The following is a 17,349-nucleotide window of genomic DNA, read 5'->3' as shown; positions in this document are numbered from 1 at the left end:
AGTATAGAGTCAATAAGAGTAGTATTTTGGATGTGAATTGAATTCCAGGATGAATGGAATAAGGGCCCTACTCAACTAAGTCTTGATCTCTGTTAAATTTGTCCTATGTAAAGAAAAAAGTATGGTATACAAGGAGAATCTTGTGGTTTAGCATAAAAATTGGCTCTGTCACTACTAAACATGCCCATCTCTATGGGAAACACAGCCCTTGACAAATTCCAAGGGGGGATGAGAACACGTGAAATTGACTGAGGTCACCAGGTCATTTTTCCATCCACCTTTAGAATCTATTTATTGTCAAGGTTGAAAATCACTTTCCAAAATAATGCTTCTTTAGTTCAACTCACAATAATTATCAGTCTTGTTCAAATGTGATTTAATAGTGGTGTGAGTTTTGAAAGAACTTAGAACTCATTTGGAAGAAAGTTTTCAGAAATAGAAATGGTATATGTTTGCTAAAATATATACAAAGCTTGGCTGTAAGAAGCTATAGAACTGCAAATTAGAATGAGAGAAAAGTTTATCTGGTAATAAAATGTTTACATTAAAATAGGCTCTTGTTATATTCAGGGGACTTGCACTCAATGGAAGAAAACAGACCATACACAGTAACAGAGGCCAAAAAAATATATTAAACTTGAGTTAAAGCTTTTACATTGCTGCGATGTACTCACTGACCTTTCTTAAACCAAGACATTGCTGTTAAAAAAGAATTTAAAGAATGTTAAGTTAAAATGATTTAATAATTATTATAATTACCACATAAACCTTTGAACTTCTTCTGGGCTATGAGACCAGCTAAATGGTTTCTCTAAGAACAGATATATAGTAAATGCATTTACTGCGACATACAATACGCATTCTGTCAGCAGTCTTACATATGACACAAGTGGAACATGGAGACGATAAAAGATGTATGGAATAATGAAATAGCGAAACTCCAATAGCTTTTGAGGGACAGTAACTATGGCAACACAATTGTAAAATATTATAACCCACAGCCTATGCTGCTTAAGAGTTAATTTCTCATGGATACAAAATCCTGCAAACATATATGCAGGTATCATGAGATACTTCACTAGCTGGTGCCTTGCATAAACTTTCCTCCAAACATAAAATGGATAGTGGCGATTGTCGGCAAGTAGATACTCATGAACATAGGTAAAGTTATAGACAGTAAAAGTCATTATGAAAGTAGTTACTAAAAGAAGTGCTATGAATAACAGTGGTTTTCTTAGAATATTTCTTAACCTTCTAATGTAGCTTAGAATGTCCTGAGGCAAAAGAAGCAAAGGACTGCTACATGCTAACGTAAAAAATGACAGATAAAAAACCTGAGGAAAATTCAAGCATGCCTTATGTTGAGATTTGTCTCCAACTACTATTCCTTCATTCCAAACTACAAATCCAGCAAAACCAACTACAACAAGTCCATAAGACCAAAGGCATTTGAAAAGCTCAAAGAAGTGTTTACAAAACATTATGCAGTATGCCTTCAGTTCCACCAAAAAGCCTGGGGAATCTCCTAATGCAGTTTTGTCCATGCTTTGTTGAATAGTCCTCAGTGCTGTTACTCCTGCAGTAAAAATCACCCATATTACATTGGTCTGACGTAAAAATATTGATGCACTGCCAGCTAATGCTGCTGCAAAGTGGTTTCCACGGAGGCTGAGGTAATATGTAAGGAGAACAAAGAACACAGAACCAGAATCGGTGTAGTAGAGGAATGTGAAGAAGTACAGCACAGGAAATACACCTAGCACCAACGCAGTAACTGAGCATCTTGTGATTTGACTCTCATCTTCATTTCCACCCTCTGTTCCCTGTTGATAAAAAAGTAAAATTGTTACAGTTAAACCAGAAGCAATGCCTTCTAAAGGTCCTCTTCATGATAATAGGGAGCTTAACCAACAATCGATGGCTATGAAAACGTCACTTAAAAAATGAAGTTGCACTGCTTCAAACTTTATTGCACTTGTTCCATCTCGTTCAGTCTGTCAAATGTTAACGATTTTTTCTGGAGTTCAATTCTAAAAAACTCTATCGAAATTCAGGGAAAGAAAAATTTAAAAGTTGTTGTCTTGTGTTCATGTTTTCCACAAAATCTGAAATTAGGCATTTTCACGTCGGAGTCGTGCACCGACAGCAAAAAAATGTACAAAAAAGCATGATGCACGACGGTGAAGATTTGTTGTTTTGCCAATCTAAACCTATTGCTTTTTCGCCGTTCTCGTTGATGTCGTCATTGCTTAAGCTCCCTATCATACCAGTTTGGGAGGGGGGGCAGATACTAAATGGAATGTCATTAATAAATTATTAAAAAATGTGTGAAGGCAAGGTGCCCAAGTTGGTAACAGCTCAAACTTTGGATCTGTAGGTCCATGCTTAAACTTTGTCCCACTTTGTTTTTTCTTCATCCATGTGCATTAAATGGGTATCAGAAATATACTGCTGAGAGTAACCCTAAGATGGACAAGTGTCTCATCCAGTAGGGGGCGGTAGAAATACTCCTAGTCACTTCATGTTTTGTAACCAGGGATAAGCTCTGGCCCGATGGTCCCCTTGGCTTACGCATAGTCTTCACCTTCATCTGGCTAATAGACCTTATTCACAATACCCACCATCTTTCCATGCGCTTTAGGATTGTTTGGGATAAAAGCAATTTCAGGAGGTATTTCAGGGGGCAAACAAGTGTTAAAATTTGCCAATAAAAGTAATCTTGGTTGAGTTTGTTGATAAGGCAATTTTAAATTTGCAAAATCTACAGTTCAAGTTTCATATCATTATTGCCTGCTGTGAGGACATCTACAGTCACTGCTGCATTCAAAAAAGATAATAGCAATCACGTCCAACCATAATTTGCTGTTATTATCTTTAAGATAAGAAGTTCTTACACTTTCTGTTGTCTAACATAAACACAAACAAATGCGATTTCTTGTATTACCAGATTTTATCGCTTGCTAATTGCCCCCTGAGAAACCATGTGATATTGCTTTTAACCCATCCGTTCCTATGCGCGTGCAAAGATGGCAGGTATCATGAATAAGGTCTATTATAAGGCAAAAGATATTTGCATCTTCCACAGACTATCGCAAGGAGCATGGTCTTATACAGCAGAGAGCTGGTGATGAGCAAGAAGCGAAAGTGGGGAAATGAAGAGAACCAGTGCATAGCTTAAACGCTTTCCTTAATGATTAACTCAAATATCTCCAAAATAACCAATTGCAAGCTGCTGGGGACGAGGCAGAAAAGGTATGATTAGAGAAATATCAAGAGGGAGGGGTCAGAAAAAAATTTACATCGCATAAAGTAGGAATACATGTAGGTAGCAAAAACTGGAAAATTTTAAATGGCACGCCAAGTCTCACGCTGTCTATAATGTCTCTGAATAGAGCACTTACAGAATACCCGGCCCTCTAAATGCCTTACTTGAAAAACCGCCCTGGGAGAACTGGGAGAGGGAAAAGTGGGAGGACCTGTAGACAAACCTTTGGGACTGCCATTCCACGACATCTGCTATGCATCAGATTCTGATGCAAGCTCCTATTGGCAAGAACACTGACTGTTGACAATTTTGATTGACATCACCTTTTTGGTCAGCACGTAGCAAGCAATTTGGATAATCGCCTGTAAACAGGTCTTCTGATCTTTAACATGGCGTCTTCTGGTGGATTGACGGATGAGCTTTTCGAAAAAGTATTGGGCAATTCACTCGAGAATTTCCCTAACATTCCACGGCTCAAGGAAGAACAAAAGGACTGCCTATGATCTGTGGCAGAAAAAAGGATGTTTTTGGAATTCTCCCTACAAGATTCAGCAAAAGTTTGATATTTCAAATGTTCCCGCAATTTACCAAAGAAAAGAACGACTTTGATCGGCAGTTACAAGAGGGCAGAATAGCAGCCTCAAAGGTTTGTCCACAGGCTCTCCCCCTTTCCCTTGCCGATTTTTTTGTTCACTTTTTCCCTAAAAAGAGAGCCTGTTCACAGGCTAGAATTTATCATGCAAATCGGACGACTGCAGGAGAAGTTTTTGATTTTGGACCGTATCTTCCAGACTCCAGATTAGAGTCTGATATCTCCGAAAAAAAGCCAAAGTTGCTATTTCTTGTAGACTCAATTTTATGACCATAAAATTTCGAAAATTTTGCGTTGTTTAAGCTACTGTTAACATGGAACGTTTGGTCATAAATTCTGATATGCCATTGTAATTTAAGCAATAATGTGGCTAAATATGAACTGTTTATGTGCCATATACGTCGATCGGAATCAACAAGCATTTTTGGCCCAAATGACGTCATTTGTCATGCAACATGACATCATCTATCATTCCTTCCCTATCAATTCTCAATATTTGATAATGGGGGGGGGAGGGGTTGACAGCCCTGCATTTACTGGGACGGGTATTCTGCAATGTAGCCTACTAAATTAAAAAAAGTCTATACCAACCTCCTCTTGCTCTTGAGCTGATTTCTTATCACAGTGACTATGGATACAGATGAGTAGCTGTCTCAAAATCCACACATTGCCCATTAAAAACAGGACGTTAGTCATTCGCAGCAAAAATGTTGAACACAGCAAATGCAATTCTTGACCAAGGAAATACGACAGGGCGCGTAAACACAAGAAAGAAAAAAGGTAGATTCCTGGCAAAGTAGTAATCTTAGGATCCCAGTCTTGAAACTTATAGTGGCAGTACTTCTGAGCTTGAGGGACGTGAAAAATCTCATCCATGTATGGCTTGGATTGTTTGGCATTGAACTGAACAAAAATACCCAGAGAAATAGCAAGCAAAGCCGAACAAAACGAAAAGAAGGGGAAAGCCGCCATCTTGGATTCAAGCCTAAATGCATTATGGGATTATTTTTAGGTTTTTTTAGAGAGACCCTGGGAACAATCAACGAATGGTAAGGTAATTGATACAGCCATTCAAATACTCCAAAATTTACTAAGAAGTATAAAGACGTCTGGAGGGTGTGTCCCGCAATACATACATCTCTTATTAATTTTCAAGTTTTTAAATAGCTGTATCTTGTTCAATATTGGCCCAATCATCACCAGACTTGAGCTTTTTCCTAGTCTCAATGGGCTCTTCCTGACTATGTGGCAGTAGGTCTTCTGTTGTTTATCCCATAATAAACCAACCCGTACACAGCCTTGCTTGGTTTGAAATTAGGCAAGACACTAGGCAAAAGACTCTAACAACTTTGTAAAGAAAAACTGAGATTTGAGGGAAGATAGTGATTGTAAGCCCATTTTAAGACGTGCCCTGTCAGTAGGAGATATAGCCAGGATCTGTGGAAAGTTGAACTTGAGATCAGGCCTGATCGAGTATTTTATTTTTTTGAGAGGAGAGGGAAAAAGAGAATGCCTGATACCCATATATCACACCTATATATCCCACATATAAAATTGCCCAACCCTCCCCCCACCCCCCCCCCCCCCCCAATGCGGTTAATTATGACGCAAAATTTCTCACCACGCACAGAACCAAGCTCGTAAGCTAACGATTTTCCTTCTCCTCCCCCGTCCCTTTCTTTTGAGCTCGTCTCCATCTCTCCGGGTAAAACCTCGGGTACATTATGGACGCGTTTCAAATTTCCGCGCGCCTATCTATCCAAGTTGGCAGAGTCAGCGCTCGCGGCTCGCGCCAAATACGCCCGCCCTACACGCTAAAACACAGGGTGCAACAAGAGTACAACAGTTTGCTTGTTAACGCATTGAACCGTATTTTTAAAAGCAATCTGTCCTTGTATAATTTCAAATGGCTGCTTACAAAACTGGAGCTTTCGTGCGTTCGAAATATTATACCCCGTTCTAGAAAACGCCTTTGAAATGGATACCCCATTCTAAATCAGGAGCTTCAAAATCAAGACCCCGTTGGGCGGTACATACTCGTATGGGTAATGTATGGGAGTACCCTTCCCCCGGGTTACCCTCACAATCTCATAGAAAAAATCACTTCTGAGGTTAAATTTACCGAATGGAAGTCAGCTTTACAAAAGAACAATGAAGTGCGAAAGAAAATTCTGCCTTTCGTTACCACGTACCACCCTGCTTTGCCGAACCTGAAAAACATTTTAATGAGCAAATGGCACTTAATTCAAGATCAACCACTACTGAGAGAAATATACAACGAGCCTCCCATCATTTCATATAAAAGAGCAAAATCACTGGGAGATATCCTCGTTAGAGCAGAACTATAAGGTCACATATCACACTATCACGAGCTTATGAGTCGTGTTTGGCCTGTCAACACCTTCCACCGGGTGTTACATCTCATTTATTCTTACAGGTCCTGTGCTGGAATCAAGAGAGAACCAAAAAGCTGGCACTGCAAGAATTGCAACCCTAGTGACAAGAAAAGAACGATGCATTAATTTTTTCAAAATATAGGAACGAAGGCAACTACATTTGTAACAAATGAAAGCATTTTCACTTCCATGTATTATAAATTGAATGCATATCCTTAGAATTAACATTTAATTCACTACAGCCAGGATTGCTAAGTGTGTGGTTTTTCACAGAGAAACTGTGATTTCCTGTGTGCAGTGTATGCCTAATTTCATCATCAGTTCCTACTCCTATCCATCCATATACTTCAGTGGTAATTGTAAAATGTTGCCAATCGTTTTTTTTTTCTATTCAGTACCATCAAGATTGTAAAATACTATTTGGAATATGAGGAAAAAGACTGCAATTGATTGCATTGTTTACTATTTTTCCAAACTAACTACCGTGTCATGTGCTATCTTTACAGTCTGAATATAACCAGCAAGCACTAGGTTCAATATATAATGTCACTTCTATGTACTGCATAAATGTAGATTGCCGATATTGATCCGTCCAGAAAAGACTTTTAAAAATCTATAACATTATTTGTCTATTTCAGTCGTTTACATGACAGTTGAGAGTTCCTTGCTGTATCCAACGCTATTATTTTACAATATTAACATTAATTAGCTTGAAGTCTGACAACTCGAATGTTGATCTCTTTGATGAACATTTGTCCAACTTTTTCTGTTCAAATGAAATAATTTCAAACATCACTCTTACTGACCCTTAGCGACAATTTCTAAAGTAACCAAGGCATGTATATAATAATAATTAGAAATTTAAACAACAAAGTAAGATAATGAATGGTAATGAATATCAACAACCTGTATAAATATTGATTCATTCATTAAAAAATCTGTTGGGTTCTATCAATTTGTTTCATAATCCAGGTTCCATAAGCAATAAGCAGATCGTGAGGTTAATGTCAACCAAGCATTTTAGGAGATGTAACAAATCGATGATGAATGACATCAATGAATTATCGATGAGTAATCATCGGGTAAAAAACTGATTAGTCATTAACTATTAGCTATTATCAATAGGTAATCGATGACTAATCGATGGCCAAGAATTTTGTGGCCTATCGATTACTCATTGATGTCATCGATGAGTAATTGATGCATTCGATTACTCAACGATTATTTAATGATAATCCATTGATTAGTCATTGATTGCACATGTCATACAATTTCCACCAACTGATTTTTTAACTTATTTCCAGGGATAAAAATTTGCTAATACTTATAATAATTATCCTACACATACAGGTGATGATTTATTTTATCCTCATATAAATAAAATATAATACCGAAGGCCCATCAACAGAATACATCACAAAATCATAACTGCCTATGGAGTGGGGTCGGGAAAGAAAACTGACAAATTGCGTATGTATATACCCTGCTGTGCGTTTGCTATCGGTGTAGTCTATATGGCTAACCAGTTCTGATGGCTAACATTTGCTTAGCGCGCGGTATCTATCTTAGCCGCTGTCATTGTGGCTAGCTACGCCCTTCCCGCCACAAGGAAGGTTGCGGTTGCCATCTTCCAACGTGGGCAGTCCGTAACAAGGTCTATATTTACATTAACCCAGATTAATATCCACGTTATAAGACTTCCGGTACTATTGTCCACTGAGGATCGATTCCTTCTTTTAGCCTAGAATCGAGACATGGCTAAATACAGGAATGAAACCATCAGTTCTTCCTCCACACTTTTTTCAACCTCCGATCAATTTTTCTTGTATTGGGAGAGTACCTTATCAGCCTAATAATTCTTTCACCAAAACAAAAACAGCAACGCAACGAAACTACACAGAAAATAGATCGAGTCTTTCACGAGGGGCGTATGGAAAAGTGGAATCCGGAACCGGAGCCGGAACCGGAACCGGAACCGGAACTTAAATTGAGACTGGGATAAACTGGGAAGCACTGAAACCAGTTATCATTGTCTTGAGAAATTTTCAGCACAGTGATCGTGATACCAAAGATATACTCAAAGAATAAGCCCATGCTGTTCCGCCGCAGACTCGAGCATAAATTCGAGGCACAACAACTTCACATTTTCACGCGTACTCACATTTCAATCGATTCGTCGCTTTGTCCCGATCTGTAAGGCCATCCCAATAAAATGTTTCGTTTCCCATCGCCCTCCCTCTCGTGAAGGTGGGTCGGTGGGTCGGGCAAAAAAAAAAGAAGAAGAATGAACACATGAATGGGGTACTTTTGCATATTAAATCTCACGTTTAGTCTGCAAGATATAATCAGATGGTAAAGGACTATCAAATGTCTAAAAAGGCTACAAAAACGAAGTATCGATGATAATTTGAGACAATTGGTGTTAATAAGAAAAGATCGTGTGCTTGTAAATTAAAGTACTTGCTTCTTTACAAGTGATTCTGGAATTTTCTTTTTTTTTTAACTTTTCCCAAAAAATGGGTCGGTCGGGCGATGGGAAACGAAGCATTAAATTGGGATGCCCTAAACGAAAACAGATATGTTTTGTAAAATGGTAACATTTTTTCAAACTCAGTAAAGCAGAAAAGAATGAAAACTTTTATATTCTTAATAGTACATTTTCTTAAAAGGGCTCCGTGTTTCATCCATTGTGAGGGAAAGGCGGCAAAGGGAGGAGGAGTACTCACGTCAATCATGATCCCAAGTTGCAACGCTCACGCGTATATGAAATTCTCGAAGAAAAATTTTGCGCCGTACGCTAAAAATGCGACAGTAAAAAATATAATAACAATAAAAAAATGTAATGTGGGGATGAAACGTCTTGATCGAGCACTTATTGTTAGTGACACTCTCAAGACAGACACGTCTCCAATTTTTATTTCTTAGGTTCGAGTTCCGGTTCCGGTTCCGGTTCCGTTTCTGGCTCCGCTTCCGGTTCCGGATTCCGGCTTTTCCATACGCCCACAATAAGCCCTTCATTTCCTAATCTGCTGTACACTGTTTGCAGATCTTCAAATGTCAGCCCACGTCCGGATACTTTTTCAACCTTGTTCTTCTTTAGGGATAATTTCGACGGTGAAGTTTTTCTTTACAAGTCTGCTGTAAAAGATGGCGCCGATCTATAAATCTTACATCATGTCCTCAGCTACACGTACAAGACCGTAGGTCTCGACAGACAACTATTGCTTTCGTCAAGGGTCAATCTGTGAGTAAAAACTATTTCTCGTTGTGCAAAAACATTTTCTAGTGCATCTTGCATGTGCGTTGAAGGACGTTTGAAACAAGAAAAAATACAAGGATGTTGGTTCGTCGAGGGAAAGGTTCCTTCGATTAGGATGCAAGCATCCTCGGAGACCCAGGGGCAGTCAGTCGGGTCGGGAGAAAAGGCGGAACGAAAGTTTTCATTACGGACGAAAGAGACCCTGGGTACCGACTCTCACCGAACCATTTCCAAAAATTCAAGCGGATGCCGGCTCTTGATTGGGTACAAAAAATGCTTTGTATTATTGTGCCCAATCGACGAACAAATCTCAATGAGTTCATTTCGTTCGTTCGTACATGACGGCTATTGTCTCGATCGTGGCTTGTCTAACTTATGCACCAAAGAAATGCACGCAGTCAGGAAACTTTCAGTTTGATATAAAATCCCCAACTGATCCAACTAGCTTACTTTGTCAAATGCAAGCGAACTCTTGTGAACCATATCAAAGTTCATGAAAAGAATGAATTTTGTTATTGCTTGTTTACGCCCTTCACAAAATGTGAAATTAGGCATTTTCACGGGTAGACGTGCAGTTGACGGCAAGAAATGTACAAAAAAGCGTGATGCACGGGCAAAGTTGTTGTTTTGCCTTGTCAGGCTAGCGCTATTACTTATTTGAATTTCTCATCGCCGCCGCATCTTAATTGTGATCCGTCAAAAACAGAATATTCTCGGGGCAAAAGTCAATTGCTCTTTGCTGATAGTAACCCAAACGTTTTTTCAACTCCTCGGTTGTTCCTTTGTTTCTGGTTAGGAAAGTATAAAATAACAGTTTCCCCGGTACACACAAGCTTGGTGAACGAACCGGGCAAGTGTGGCTAGACAATAGCCGTCGTGTACGGGGTCACGAAAAGAATTCAGGAGAAACTGTTCGCCAATTGGGCACAATAATACGAAGCGTTTTTTGTGCCCAATCAGGAGCCGGTATCCGCTTGAATTTTTGGAAATAGTTGGGTGAGAGTCGGTACCCAGGGGCTCTTCCGCCCTTACTTGAAGACTTTCGTCCGGCCTTTTTACCCGACCCAACTGACTGCCCCTGGATCTCCGAGGATGGGATGCAAGTTAACAAACCTTTTTTTCTGATAAGTTTTTTAAACAATATGAAAGAGTCGGCAAAACCAAAAAAAATTTAGACTCCCTGTAATCTTGTCTTAAAGCCACTTCTAGAATTACTTTAATCAAATCAAATGTAAGAGAAATAAAGTGACTGAGGAGCTCCGCCAGTGAAGACTATCTTCAGTGTTTGTTCGGGAATTGACTCGATCTTTCAGATCTTTCCACTGACCGTGAACCAAAGGCCACCAGAAACAGCAACATTGCTTCCTTCTGGGTTAGTGTACTTACTTCTTTGTTTTCTTAGTAAAGTTTCCACTTACCATTTACTTCGACTATTAAACGTTTGTCTACTTTTGAAGCGAAAGAATAGACCTTTTTACCGTTACGGCGGCCATATTGAATTAATTCGATTTAAGGAGTATTATAGGATGCTCAGGGGGCATGAGCACATTTCGTTTGTACTTTTGAGCGCTTTCCGGAACATTATTTCTTAAAGTTTTCTTAGAATAAGATTGTAATGGGAAAAAAGATCCTTGTGCCGTGTTTTGATGTAATAATGATCGTCTTTTTCTAGTTTACTATTAGAAATATGGTCTTTCACTGTATATTTCTCGGAAAAAGGCGATCATTATTACATCAAAACAAGGCACAAGGATCTTTTTTCCCATTACAATCTTATTCTAAGAAAACTTAAGAAAAAATGTCCCGAAAACGGCTAGAAAATGCAAACGAAATGTGCTCATGCCCCCTGGGTATCCTATAATACTCCTTAAATCGAATTTATTCAATATGGCCGCCGTATCGGTACGGTAAAAAGGTCTATTGATGTCTTTGGAAAATTTCTGCTTTGTTTTTACATACAATTCACTCTTATGGAGATCGACAGTGACTTGTATCCGGTGTAACATTGTCTCTTCTCATAAATGTTTGACCTACACTAATCAAACTTCTTGCACAATGAGTTTCAACAGAAAGTTAATAAAGTTTTTGGGGGAGAATATTTCGAAACTGAGAAGCCATGTTTGTTTTAATTTTTGCGTGGACGTCCCACGGATTTTAAAGCTCGCGCCATACTAGTGCTCAGGCTGCACACGGCCAATTTACTCTAGGGAGCCACCTCTCGCACAAACTCGCAACTGATAGGCAAGCTCAATTTTTCCTTATCTCGCCTTAACTCGCCTAAACTCGCATTAGCTCGCACAATCTCGCGGCGAGTTAAGTGTTGACTTTGTGCTGGAGCGTTAAGTCAGCAAACGCTGAAACGCTTTAAAATTACTCGTTGAACCAAGCCGGGCCCTGGTTTCCCTGAGGATCGGTATAATCGCTGACAAAAATTCAGCGAGCTGAATGATAGTAGCTATCATCTATTACAATAGCGAAATCAGTTAGTCGGTAGGTTGTGGACAAAAATATGGCCATCCGAAGAATACAGAAATTGAAGAAAATAAACTAAACCTTCGTATTAAAAGAAATTAATTGTAATACATCATGCAGTTAATTAATCATTTGCTGTGCTCGGAAGGATTCTAAATGATTTATAGCACAAAATTGAAAGTCTCTTGATCATTAATTGATAACACAAATAACAACAGATTTTCGTGGTTATTTCCTCGATAGAGCATTGGTCTTTACCTGCCATGGATATGGAGAGTATTGTTCACGCTACGAGAGGCTTGGAAATGCTTTAGCTGAACAAGGCTACCTCGCCTTCAGTCAAGATCACGGTATGTCCCACCCCTCCCAAGTTTAATCTCTTCCGCAATACAGTAACTGCGTTTAATCATACTTTCTCGGGAAGAGGGGGGAGGGGGAGTCTAATCTAAAACTCCTAGAAATACGGCTATTTCAGAACCTCGTGAGCTCGGAAAAGGTGGCCCGTAAAATGTTAGGGATTGGAGGGAGGGAGAGAGACATAATACAAAACTGGACCACTATTTTTGGAATTCGGCAATTTATAATGGTAATTGAACTGTGTGGAGTGCAATTTGGTCTGAAATCATACGCGTGATTTCAAAATCGAACGAGCGCGCAACGCGAGTTCGATTTGAAATCATGAGTATGATTTCAGACCAAAATTGCACGACACGAAGTTCAATTACCACTTTATTACTTCCATTTTGAAATCGCAGAATTTAGTCAGTACTAATATTTCATTGATCAAGTAGCCGGTTGTTAAAAAGCCGAAACAAAAAGGCTTTTACATCTCATTTTGTATTCCAAACAGAAATGATGCGATATAGAACGAAAATGGTACGATTTAAAACAGAAATGACGCGATTTAGAACATGAATGACGCGATTTGGAACAGATGCCATATTGAGCAAAAAATGGTGCGGTTTAGGAATAAATCACACCGCTACGAGCCAATCAGATTGCACGGATAGCCAGTGATTTCCAAGTGGATGTAATAAATGATGTTATGGTCTCTTGGTGAATAGTGTGATATAACCCTTCAAGAGCTAATTTTTGACATTAAATCTTTCTGTTAGTTGGTCATGGTCAGAGTGAAGAGAAAGAGCCCAAATATCAGATTTTTCCTTTTACGTCAGAGATGTTTTTAAACACATTGACCAAGTCTCAGCAGACAATGCAGGCATACCAATATTTCTGTTTGGCCACTCAATGTTATGTACTGTTATAAAAACGTTATTGGAACTCTGCCCCTTTTTTCGTTTTGTTTTGCTTGTTTGTTTGTTTTTTAAGGTATAGATGATAGGTTCTCGGGTCCCCTAACCCCGTCGATCACAGGAATACAAGTATATGTTAATTACGATAAAGACCCCCAGCCCATCATGCTTTGCGGTTGTTTCGTAATGTCGCGCTCTTGCCGGTTTGTTTTGATAACATAGATAGCCTGTAAATTTCAGGTTTTCTTATTTTTAACCCTTTCCAAGTCTGGCTTCAATGCAGTTAAATCACATGTTACGAAAACACTGATACAGTCGAACCTCCATATGGGACCCCCTCTCGTAAACAACTACCTCTTTTAAAAGATTTCCCATTGTTTTTAACCTCCTAAAAAGCGACCCCTTAACGATTTGTCTGAACTCTTATGTTTGCTGTATGCTGCTAGGAGTATACGAAGAACTTAAGTAACAACATGTAACTGAGAAAGAAATCGGTGCAGTAAATTATATGCTTTAAAGTAGATGTGCCCGGAAATCTACTCCAAGGAAGTGTCCTAAGCGACCACCTTCTGTAAGTGACCACAAAGTCTTAGCCTTTACGTGGTTTAACTGCACCTTGAAAATTTCATGTTATGATATTATTACATGTAATATTATGCATTATTCTTTTTAGGGCGGTACAAAGCTGTTCTCAGTGTTATGGGAAGACCTTATTTCTTTGCGGGTGCTATTTTTAGTGCACCAAGCATAAAAGTGGATGCCAATCCTTGCACGGTAATTTATTGCTCCACTTGCTACAAATAATAAACGAAAACACAATACAAAGACTGTTTCTCTTTTCTTAGGGTGCCGTCAATGCAAAAAAAGGATACAGCAAACCCAAAACAGAAAAACACAACCAGAAAACAGAAATACAAATCCCAAAACAGAAATAAACATCCCAAAGCGGAAACACGTACAAAAAAATACAAAACTGAACCACAAAACGGAAAAGAATTTAAAAATACAAACCATGTTCAAAAACCCCAAAACAGAAACAAAGGAAATAATGTAAAACAATAGTTTCTCATGATTCATCGTCTTTTAATTATCTTAACCCGCGATTAGGCGGTTTTTTTTTATAGGGAGGGCATGATCACAGGCTGTAATAGCCCATTTCCGGTACAGTTAAACGGGCAACAAATTGCTGCAGAACGAGTCCAAAAGCGATGCTGCGCGTTTTATTGCGCATAAATCAAACCTGTCTTGTAGCAAATAAGATTCACTGTTGCAAGTTGCGTAAATACTGACTCCTGATTGGGTAAAATTACGCGGGAGTCACGTTATACACAGGAGTTACGTCACTTACTGCAAAACAAGTTTGCCTTGGGTCGGTAATTAAAACGCGCAACATTGACAGATTTTGATGCAAAAAGTAGAACTTCTCTCTAGTTTCTGCAACAACTTTTTCGCAACTTGTTTAAACCTGATTTGCTGCAAGGGAGGCTTCATCTGTGGGTAGTAAAATGCGCAACATCACTTTTCAACTAGTTTGCCAACAATTTTGCAAAACAGGTTTCACGTTTTTGTTGTCCGTTTTACTTAATGCAGAGTGAGATAAAACAGTTTTTAGATGTGAAATATTTGCAGTGGTAGCAGTTTTTTTATAGCCAATTCACATGTTGTTTAAACATAAATATCTGATTAATCACTAGTCGAAACGAACTTTTTACAAAGTTCTAGTGGCGGAGGGAAGGGAATATGATGATTATTTTAATAGGAGATTATTTTATCACGAGTCAAGTTTTTAACCTTGTCTTCTAGGGGGAGGAGCGAAATTAATACAGTAGTGATTGTTCCATATATAAAAACGCAAAAAGAAACAAAACGAACTTGGCCAAAACTCAGCTATCTGGACCTCACGCTTGGTTATTAAAAGAGACCTTTAGATTCGAGGACGAGAACTACTAGGAGTACGACTTTCGCTCTTCTCAAAAAGAAAAATAGACACCAGGAAAGCTCCACTGTACTTTTGATTCACCAGAAAAGTTAGCACTGTTACTTATTGAAGGAGTTTAAGACCTCTCCCGACCGAAATTAATAAAACTTAGCTTCTAACATTTGATAAGTTGTTTTCGCCACAACGACATTTTCGGCAAAACTCGTAGTAGAATGACGACGGCTATCACGTTTTGCCGCCAAAATGACGCTGGTTCATGCGCGCGCACTGCTTAGCATTAAGAAAATCTCGTATTCGTAGTCGTCCTCGTCTTAAAAACTAAAGGTCTCAAATTACGTATATAATACATGTATCTTACAGGTTTGTGTAGGAAGAATAGTATCATGGATAATGCCCTCGTACCAGATTAGAATTAGGCCACCGATTGATCCGTCAGTCTTAAGCCAGGATCCTACACAGATGATACAAAACTACAGGGAAACTCAGCCGAGTTTACTTTCGCAAAGAGTTCTGGGATTGTTACTACGGACAGAGAAAAAGATTGGCCAATAGTCGACCGGCGTGACCCCAGTAACAATCCCAGAAACAATCGCGGGTCAAATTTCTCGTCCAATAAAATCCCTTTCTCGTTTCTAAAAAGGCGAATAACACAACTGAAAACTGCTCTCTTTTCCTGAGTCAAAGGAGAGAGTCTTTCGTATTCATTTTATCCGCATTTCCGAAAAAAATTTCCATGACTTTCGAACAATGCCGAACATTTTCTGGTGATTTCTGGAGGTTGCCGAATGACGCGGTGTCCAGTCCCTCAAACCGATCGCGAAACTTGACATTTCGTACCACTGACTGGAAATATTTTGGGTGGAGACTTTTTCAGTTTAATGGTTAATGACAAGTCGTTCGGAATTGTGAGTCAGGAATTGATGTTTTCCATCCTTCATGATTGTGCAATGAACTAGTGATATTGGTGGCCGGCGGGTTTGTCGAGGGTTATTCTGTCCTGTTCAATTAATTAGCCCTAAGATTATACCCCCGGTGGAAGTGGGGGGGGGGGGTGGCTACTCAACAATGTTTTATACGGGGAGGTTTCACCCCTAGGCCTGAATCCTTACACGTTTATCGTTCCGAGGAGCTCGTCGTGTTTGTTTAGGGTTGGAGTCTCCCCGTATAAATTTCAGTGTCACTCAATTCTTTGCACCATCCATTTAATAACCATAAATCTTACAGAAAGTCGAATCTCCTTGAGTACCGGGTATCCCTCGCGCCTTCTTGCTTTCGCGGTCGACTTGTGGCAAGTCTAGGACTTCAATAACACAATGCACCTTGTTTATTACTATTGTTTTAGGTTGAAAAGTATGCCAATGATAGCCTAAACTGGCATGAGGGAATGAAAGTTAGATGGGTGGGAGCTATATTAGACGCAATGAATGAAATCCAGGGGAACTTGTCAAGGCTTACAACACCTTATCTACTTGTCCATGGTGATGGAGATCAATTAGTGAAGATTGACGGTTCACGTTACTTACATGAGAATTCTCCCAGTGACGACAAGACATTTAAGGTACACGAATGAGCTGCTTTGCTGACGGCACTGAGCAAACTAATAGCCTCTCTATGGGTATTTCCGACGAATAGTTAGGGCGCTTGACGGTATATCATAAGGGCAGGAAGAAGCAGTCTTAGATCGGCGTTTGTTCCTGCGCGGGGTAGGAGTTTCGGCCGCTTTGTTCCAAGCGTAATTATTGAAGTGTGAACTAATCCCAACAACAGTCGTGATTTGTCTAAACCCTTTAAACCCCAAGAGTGAACAAGGGAAAAGGTTATGAGAATTTATAAAATAATCACCAAAGAGGAAATTCTTGTCTCCAAACGGGTGTCTAAAGAATAATATAGAGTTTTCCCTCTTCGTCCAATTTTCCGTCCCGTTGTCATTTTTAAATCTAGCTATTATTATTTCATTATAAACTCAACTGCGTGTAAAACTTGCTTTGCAGGTGTACAAAAATGGACGCCATGAACTGTTGAATGAGGTGGAAGAAACTGCGAGCGTGGTTTACAAGGACATTCTTGACTGGATTCAGCAAAAGCTACCTTGAACTGTTTTAGGGCCACGTGCACACGAATCCAGACTAATTTTTGAAACTGCATAACTTTTCACCGGGATTCGTGTAGACGA

General features: G+C 39.3%; 1 protein-coding gene and 1 pseudogene across 1 annotated transcript; one reads left to right on the top strand and one right to left on the bottom strand.

Moving 5' to 3' along the window:
- Positions 1-4: 4 nt before the first annotated feature.
- On the bottom strand, positions 5-4,843 carry LOC140923172 (dol-P-Glc:Glc(2)Man(9)GlcNAc(2)-PP-Dol alpha-1,2-glucosyltransferase-like). The gene is made up of 2 exons (XM_073373252.1): positions 4,449-4,843; positions 5-1,823 (listed from the first exon to the last, which is right to left on the bottom strand). Exons 1-2 carry the CDS (start codon positions 4,827-4,829, stop codon positions 756-758), a joined length of 1,449 nt encoding a protein of 482 aa, XP_073229353.1. The 5' UTR covers positions 4,830-4,843; the 3' UTR covers positions 5-755.
- Positions 4,844-9,400: 4,557 nt separating this feature from the next.
- LOC140922397 (monoglyceride lipase-like) lies at positions 9,401-17,323 on the top strand (annotated as a pseudogene).
- The last annotated feature ends 26 nt before the right edge of the window (positions 17,324-17,349 follow it).

The sequence above is a fragment of the Porites lutea genome, chromosome 13 (assembly GCF_958299795.1).
Source record: "Porites lutea chromosome 13, jaPorLute2.1, whole genome shotgun sequence".
Lineage (NCBI taxonomy): Eukaryota > Metazoa > Cnidaria > Anthozoa > Scleractinia > Poritidae > Porites > Porites lutea.
Note: the sequence above shows the minus strand (reverse complement) of the source record. Positions and strands in the feature narration are given on the sequence as shown.

What these genes read in the sequence shown, in the direction of transcription:
- LOC140923172 (XM_073373252.1), bottom strand. Translation starts at nt 4,829, where the DNA reads ATGGCGGCTTTCCCCTTCTTTTCGTTTTGTTCGGCTTTGCTTGCTATT. An exon ending in CAGCTCAAGAGCAAGAGGAG is followed by an intron (nt 1,824 to 4,448) that starts GTTGGTATAGAC and finishes TTTTATCAACAG; the next exon opens with GGAACAGAGGGTGGAAATGA.